The sequence below is a fragment of the Glycine max genome, chromosome 19, assembly GCF_000004515.6.
Source record: "Glycine max cultivar Williams 82 chromosome 19, Glycine_max_v4.0, whole genome shotgun sequence".
Classification (NCBI taxonomy): domain Eukaryota; kingdom Viridiplantae; phylum Streptophyta; class Magnoliopsida; order Fabales; family Fabaceae; genus Glycine; species Glycine max.
In genome coordinates, this window is record NC_038255.2 from 29,663,648 (window position 1) to 29,671,515 (window position 7,868).

The window sequence follows — 7,868 nt, forward strand, 5'->3', positions numbered from 1 at the left end:
GGAGATTGGTGAAAAAATAGCTTACAAGCAATCTAAATTCGCATTTTAGGTAATTACTTTATTCTTCTTTTATTTTTTGGCATGGTGTTTAAAAAAATCATAGTCAATAATGTAGTTATATCTAATTTTTATTTTATTTTATTTTTTGGATTGGTTTATTCAACATACTATGGGAAAGCGCAGAAAGTTGAATATCATTCAGAATGATGGTCAATCACAAGCAAAAGAGCAATCAATTGAAAGCTCTACTGAAGTGAACCAAAATAACAACTCTATACTTGAAGAAAATGCATAATTTGAAGGAGGTATAAAGATTTTATTAACTTAATTTCTTTATTTTATATTAAATTATTTATAACACAATTGTTTATTAACTAAATCAACAATCACAAATAGAACAACACATACAAGAAGATAGTCATGTTCAGTCTCATACTTCTCTTGAAAGTGCAAGTGAAAGTTCAACTAAAGGTATATATACACATATGCTTTTTTGGGTTAGAATTATATGTACAATTCTGTTTGAGTTGAATATCTTTTGGAATATGATAAGATTAAATTTACTAGTGAGTTTCTTTTTTCCATATAGTTCAAATCCGTGTGTTTGATGAATGTCATATCCATGAATGATTTAGATAAAAAGAAAACCAGAGGTTATACACATATGCTAGATGTGTGGGACTTGCCAGATGGAGAATTCATACTTGTTGAAGTAGATCATTGGGGAAATCCTATGGGTTGGGAAGGGAAAACTCTACTGAATGCAATTGGGAGCTTGGTAAGGAGACACCAATGTGCTCCTATCAATTTTCTTAGCTGGAAAGACATGCCTAAGGACTATATTACTGACATGGTTGAATTAATTCAGGTCTGGTATAAAACTTTATAAGTGTTGTTTCATCTTGCTTCTTGTAAAATTTTATGTCTTCTAATGTCTAACAAAATGATCTTTTTTGTTTGTTAATGATACTCATAATAGAGTAAGTTTCGATTTGTTCCTGAATTAACTGAACAAACAAAGAAAATATTGATTGATGACATGAGTCTGAAATGGAGGCAATTTAAATATGAACTGAAATCAAAAGGATATAATGAGAGCAAAACTAAGGAGGAAATGATTGCTCACATCCCAGATCCAAGGGTTGATCCTTCTCAATATCGTGATTTAGTACATTATTGGTGTTCTGAGAAAGGACAGGTATACATGACAATGTCACCAACCTTTTGCTAACATAACAATTATATATTATATGTTTATTTTTATTATTGACTTTTTATATTTGTTGGATATAGAAAATAAGCAACATCAACAAAAGGAGCCGCTCAAAATATGAGGACTTGCATTGCATGGGAACCAATAATCTTCCAAGACGGATTCATGAGATGGTTTGTCTTTTTTATATTTTTTTTTTATTAAATTGCTTAATACAAATAGGATGATTGATTTTTTTAACTAATGTTATGCTACAAAGCCTAAGGGAGTGCAACCTTCTAGGGCAGAAATTTATATTGACACTCGAACTCGAAAAGATGGAAGCATTGTTACTAAAAAGGCTGCTATTGTAAGAATTTTAATTTTTATTTCAATACTTTTTCTTTGTTTTGCTCAATTTTCTAATAGAAGGTTATGGGGTGAGGGGGAGTAACTAATGCGGAGATGAATTTTGTTTAGTGATATTGAAGTATTCAGGATATTGATGTATGATAATAATTTATAAGGTGTATTTATGTAGGATGAACTAAAAAAGAAAATGGTTGAAGCAGAGAGTTCGCAAAATTTACAAAGCACCCAAGATTCTACTGATTGGACAAATGATATATATTCAAAAGTCAAAGGACCTGAAAAAAGAGGACGTGTGCGTTGTCTTGGCAAGCTTCCACATCAAGCAAGTTCATCTCAAAGCTCTTATACAAACAATAGAATTCAAAAGTTGGAGAATTTGCTTGGAAATCTTGTAGTTGTGCTTAAAGTACGATTTGCAGAAGATCCACAAATTAATCAAGTCTTAGAAGCTATAGATCAAGAGGTATGAATTTATAATTCTACTTATTCAACGATTTAACTATGATATGATACTTTACAAAGAAAAAACATTCTTTTAATTTAGGTACCTACAAATGATTCTACCAGTAAAGATCATCAAACTACAAACAATCTTAACTAGAGGTGAGTTGAAATTTAGATGGTAATGAAGATGTGAGCTGGCGACAAAATATTATTTCAGGAACATGATTTAGATGGTAATGAAGATGTGAGCCGGCGACAAAATGTTCAAGTGTTTGGTTTTTACTTTGTCTATTTGTCCAGCAACTCGAATTAACTCTTTTATACATTTAGAAATTTAGAAACTTGTTACATTTTAGTGATGATTCCCTCCATGTAAAGAAGGTCATGGTGCACCAAAAATATACACTTAGGAAGGACTATGCACATGGTACTAAAAAACAAGGCAAAGTGAATTGGAAAATTTTCTATAGCACTACTAATGCTAGATAATTTCACAATGGCAATGGATCAAGGGTTGCAATATGTTAAAAAGCACACAATCTAGTTACAATAATCACAAATTAGGCTAACAAAAATTTAATTGTATGTAGCAGGTTGTTGTAACTTTTCAAATTTAATTAAGCTCATGTATATTTAATTAAAAATTATAATCAACAAAGAGTGTTATTAGGAACTAATTTTATTATTATTATATGACATTTACCTACAGAAGACCGTAGGTACAAGTAAATTGACTTTTACCTACACTTAGAGATTATAGGTATAAATTAATATCTTTTACCTACACATTTGAAATAGTAGGTGTTACCTATAGTGATAGTTAAATTTGACTGTAGGTAAAAATATATCCGTAGGTAAATCCTATAGTGACAGACTATTAGTTGTCATTGTATACCCCCTCAAAGTTGACGCAAAAAACGTCTGTAGGACAAAGTCCTTTATACATCTACCTACGGATTTTGGACTTCTAGTGATAGATTTTGACTCTAGGTATAAGTCATTTTCCTTGTAGTGACACACACTTCACAACATTGTTAATGAGTTAATCTATTTTAGTTTTACATCGTCCAAAAATTGTATGCATAATTAATTGTAGAAGGAAACTGACTTTTTAATAAGCCTAGTAATTGCCACATATTGATATCTGTTTTTCGGAATGATGATTGATGTAGGTGTTCATTGAGTTATTTCTTTGATTCTTGCTTTCATTTTGGACCGTGTTGCTCATCATCACAAGTACAAATGTTTGTTACCAATTAATATTTTTATTACATGTTCACTTCCATTAATTACAATTCATATATGCTATACAAATTGTGTTCATGATGAATGAACCTTAGATTCCCGTTTGAGACTGAATGCAATGATTCTTGCGGACAACTTGCATTAATCATTGTATTCAATCTTGAATTGTTTGTTTGGACAGTTTGGGGAGACTGATATTTTTATGGTAGATTCATGCGTTAAGGTTAACGTTATTTTGTTTAATTTGATGAAATTTCAGTACAATGCATTTTGAGTTGTTCTCTGAGTGCATACTTGATTATTGGGAAATTAATTTCACCGATTTCATGTCGTGTACTTGGAGACCAATGCGAAATGCTGCTGAAATTTTGTCGAATTTAACAAAATAGAATTAACCCTGACGTATGAAGCTACCATAAAAGACTGTCTTCCTAAATGGGATAGGACCACACCTATGATAAAAAAGTGAGATTTTCATGCATTGAATAACTTTGTGAGTATCACGGAGTTATTACTTAGATGGATCAAAGTTGGATGGATGAAAGTCGCATCAGCCCAAAATATGAGGAAGGCGTGGAGCAGTTCTTGCAATTTGATTCAGAAAGAGGTCGATCGGATCAAGATGGAAAATATTATTGTCCTTGCATCAATTGTTTGAATGGAAGACGACAAATACTGGACGACATACAAGAGCATCTGTTGTGTGATGGAATTAAGAGGAATTATACGACGTGGATATGGCATGGTGAAATGACAGACATGCAAAGTGGGCCCTAATCCGAACCGTTTGATGTAGAAATGGGAGATCACATGGAGGATATGATTCGTGACCTTGGACAAGAGTCTTTTCAGCAAGCCCATGCCCCTGTGTATCAAGGATTGCAAAGTGACTCAAAGAAGCCTTTGTATCTAGGGTGTAAGAATTCCTTGACGCTGTTATCGGCGGTGTTAAGTCTGGTTAATGTCAAGGCCAGATATGGGTGGAGTGACAAAAGCTTTACTTTGCTACTTCAAGTAGTGCACGATCTGCTTCCAGAGGAAAACACGTTGCCTAAAAGCTTCTATCATGCCAATAAGATATTGTGTCCGATGGGTATGGAGTATCAGAAAATTCATGCTTGCCCTAATGATTGCATACTGTACAAACATGAATTTGAAGAAATGTCCAAATGCCCTAGGTGTGGGGCGTCACGGTACAAGGTGAAGGATGATGAGGAGTGCAGTTCTGATGAAAACTCAAAGAAGGGCCCTCCAGCGAAGGTGTTGTGGTATCTTCCCATCATTCCAAGGTTTAAACGTCTTTTTGCTAATAAAGATGACGCAAAAGACCTTACCTGGCATGCAAATGGGAGAAACTCTAATGGAATGATCTGCCATCCGGCTGATTGCACCTAGTGGAAGAAGATTGATGGTTTGTATCTGGATTTTGGCAAAGAGGCAAGAAATCTTAGGCTTGGACTAGCCAGTGATGGAATGAATCCATATGGCAATTTAAGCACTCAACACAGTTCATGGCCAGTTCTAGTAGTAATTTACAATTTGCCTCCTTGGTTGTGCATGAAGCGAAAATACATGATGTTGTCTATGATGATATCAAGCCCAAGACAACTAGGAAATGACATTGATGTTTATCTAAGTCCGTTGATTGCAGACCTGAGAAAGTTGTGGGACAAGGGGGGTTTTAGTGTTTGATGGATTTCGCAAGGAGACTTTTGAAATGTGTGCAATGCTTTTTTGTACCATTAATGACTTTCCAGCGTATGGGAATCTGAGCGGTTACAATGTTAAGGGTCATCATGCATGCCTCATTTGTGAAAAAGACACAAGCTTCATACAATTGAAACATGGTAGAAAAATAGTGTACACCAGGCATCGACGCTTTCTAAAACCTCATCACCCTTACAGACGATTGAAATTTTTTTTTAATGGAAGTCAAGAGCACGAAACTGCGCCGATACCGTTGACTGGTGAGCAGGTTTTCTAGCGGGTTGAACACCTGAATACTGTATTTGGAAAGACCCAAAAGAAGGATAAAAGTAAGACTTGCATATGGAAGAAGAGGTCCATTTTCTTTGATCTTTCGTATTGGTCTGATCTAGATGTTAGACATTGTATCGATGTTATGCATGTGGAGAAAAATATATGTGACATTGTCATTGGGACGCTCCTTAACATTCAAGGCAAGATGAAAGATGGTCTAAATACCTGTCAAGATCTAGCTGACATGGGTATACGATCGCAATTGCATCCAAGGTCTGGTGGGAAAAAAATATACTTGCCTCCAGCATGTCATACTTTGTCCAGAAAGGAGAAGATAAGTTTTTGTCAGTGTCATTGTCGGGTCAAGGTCCTACAAGGATACTCTTCAAATATTAAGAGCCTTGTGCAGTTGAAGGAGCTTAAGCTGGTAGGGTTAAAGTCTCACAATTGTCACGTGTTGATGCAACTATTGTTAGCCGTGGCCATACGAGACATTTTGCCTAACAAAGTAAGGTTAGCCATAACTCGCCTATGCTTTTTCTTCAATGCCATATGTACCAAAGTCCTTGATCCTGTCAAGTTTGATGACCTGCAAAACGAGACGGCAATTATATTGTGCCAATTGGAGATATATTTTCCTCCTGCTTTCTTTGACATCATGGTTCACTTAATTGTCCACCTTGTCAGAGAAATCAAATGTTGTGGTCCTGTTTATCTGCACTGGACGTACCCGGTTGAGCGATACATGAAGATCTTAAAAGGGTATACCAAGAATCTACATCGTCCAGAAGCATCTATTGTTGAAAGGTACATTGCAGAAGAAGCCATTGAATTTTGTTCAGACTACATTGAAAAGGCTAAACCTGTTGGCCTTCCTGAGTCTTGGCATAACAACAAAGTGGCTGGTAAGGGTTCAAGAGGACTGCATGTCATCACTCCAAGTGTAGAAGATTTGTTACAAGCTCACTTGTATGTGTTGAACAAAGGTAATGAAGTTTTGCCATACATACTTCAGCATGAAGCTTTAGTCAAACAAAATAATAATAAAATGTCAAAGAACTGGGTGTTGAAAAAGCATAACAAAACTTTCTGTGATTGGTTTAAAGATACAATCTTTGCTGATGAAAGTGCCTCATAAACATTAAGAAAGCTAGCAGATGGGCCTAAAAGAAATGTGATAACTTGGCAAGGATACGACATAAACAAGTATTCCTTTTACACAAAAGCACAAGACGACAAAAGTACAATGCAAAACAGCGGGGTCACCCTAAGGGTTGAATCTCAACACTTCGCAAGTGTGCATGATGACAATCCTTGTGTAGCTTCCATCCCTTACTTTGGGTTCATTGATGAAATTTGGGAGCTTAACTATGTCAAATTTACTGTTTGTGTTTTAAAATGTAAATGGGTTGACAACAACACCGGTGTGCAGACGGATGATGTAGGAACTAGGTTGCCACAATGACCATTTCATCATGGCAGAACAAGCTAAACAAGTTTTTTATGTGCAAGACCCTTTTGATGAAAGGTGGTGCGTGGTTCTACACGACAAAAACAATTGGTGTTAATGTAGAAGATGATGATTCATACATGGACACTTATGTTAGTCCTTTGTCCACACAAATCACTCCTAGCATCATCGGAGAAGAAGAAGCTGACGACGTTCATGCTAATCATAATGATCATGATGAAGGAGAATTAATTAACAGCGTCTAATGTAATTTTCTAATTATGTATTTGATTTTGGTAAATTGATTTACATAACTCATACTGTGGTTTTTGATAATGTTAACTAAATCAAGTTTTTCTCTTTACAGGACCATGGCTACTCCACCTGCCTCGCCTCCTCCTCCTCTTCCTTCTCCTTCTCCTCCTCCTACAGTAGCATCAGTGTCTCCGTCCACCCAGAAGCGGACACGCAAAGCGACATGTCTACGATCCTTGGCCACTAGACCACCTAGGGAAGAGAGACCAATGGTCAACGTCGATCCTGTGACCGGCAAGGCCGACGGTCCCCACAAGAAGAAATTAAGAACATATTTGGGGGTTGTCGCTCGTGATAAGGTCGACGTCACATACGAGACCTGGAAGGAAGTCCCTACTGCTTAGAAGGATTTTATTTGGGAGGATATTCAGGTATTTTAGTTTGCTTATCTGATTTTCTTTATTAGCCAAAATTTATAATTGACTTACAATAAAACCTAATTTTTTATTTGTCAGACGGAATTTGAAATCCTCGAAGCATCTGATAGCAGGACAAAGAAGAAAATTCTTCAGACTGTTAGTGAAAGGTGGTGGCAGTTTAAATTGGACTTGAATAGGAAATGGACCCTTGCAGCCGAACAAGACGGTGTGGACGACACTGTCTATGAAAAATACGACATTAGCAAGGAGAAATTGGCCCAGTTTTGTCAGACACACAGAGACCCTTCTTGGGAGGTATGTACTTTGTCATTTTAGTTGTTTTCCACAAAATATTTAGTTGTTATAATTCATTGTAGTAACTTGTACCATTAATGTTTGATTTTTTCAGGATGTGCGGAAAAAGACACAGGTCATCCAGAAGTAAAAAACTGCCCCCCACGTGTTGTCTTGTGGGGGTTATGAATATTTAGAACAAAAGCTAATGGCTGAG

At 36.0% G+C, this 7,868-nt stretch overlaps 1 protein-coding gene across 1 annotated transcript; it reads left to right on the forward strand.

The window, feature by feature from the left end:
- Window positions 1-664: 664 nt before the first annotated feature.
- LOC106797351 (uncharacterized) lies at window positions 665-2,033 on the forward strand. The gene is made up of 4 exons (XM_014771626.2): window positions 665-868; window positions 980-1,198; window positions 1,294-1,386; window positions 1,734-2,033. The coding sequence occupies exons 1-4, from the start codon at window positions 665-667 to the stop codon at window positions 2,031-2,033; spliced, it is 816 nt and encodes a 271-aa protein (XP_014627112.2).
- The last annotated feature ends 5,835 nt before the right edge of the window (window positions 2,034-7,868 follow it).

Excerpts from the sequence above, each read along its gene's own strand:
- LOC106797351 (XM_014771626.2), top strand. The coding sequence starts at position 665 with ATGCTAGATGTGTGGGACTTGCCAGATGGAGAATTCATACTTGTTGAA. Across the intron at positions 869-979 it reads ACATGGTTGAATTAATTCAG|AGTAAGTTTCGATTTGTTCC; the intron begins GTCTGGTATAAA and ends TACTCATAATAG. Across the intron at positions 1,199-1,293 it reads GGTGTTCTGAGAAAGGACAG|AAAATAAGCAACATCAACAA; the intron begins GTATACATGACA and ends TGTTGGATATAG.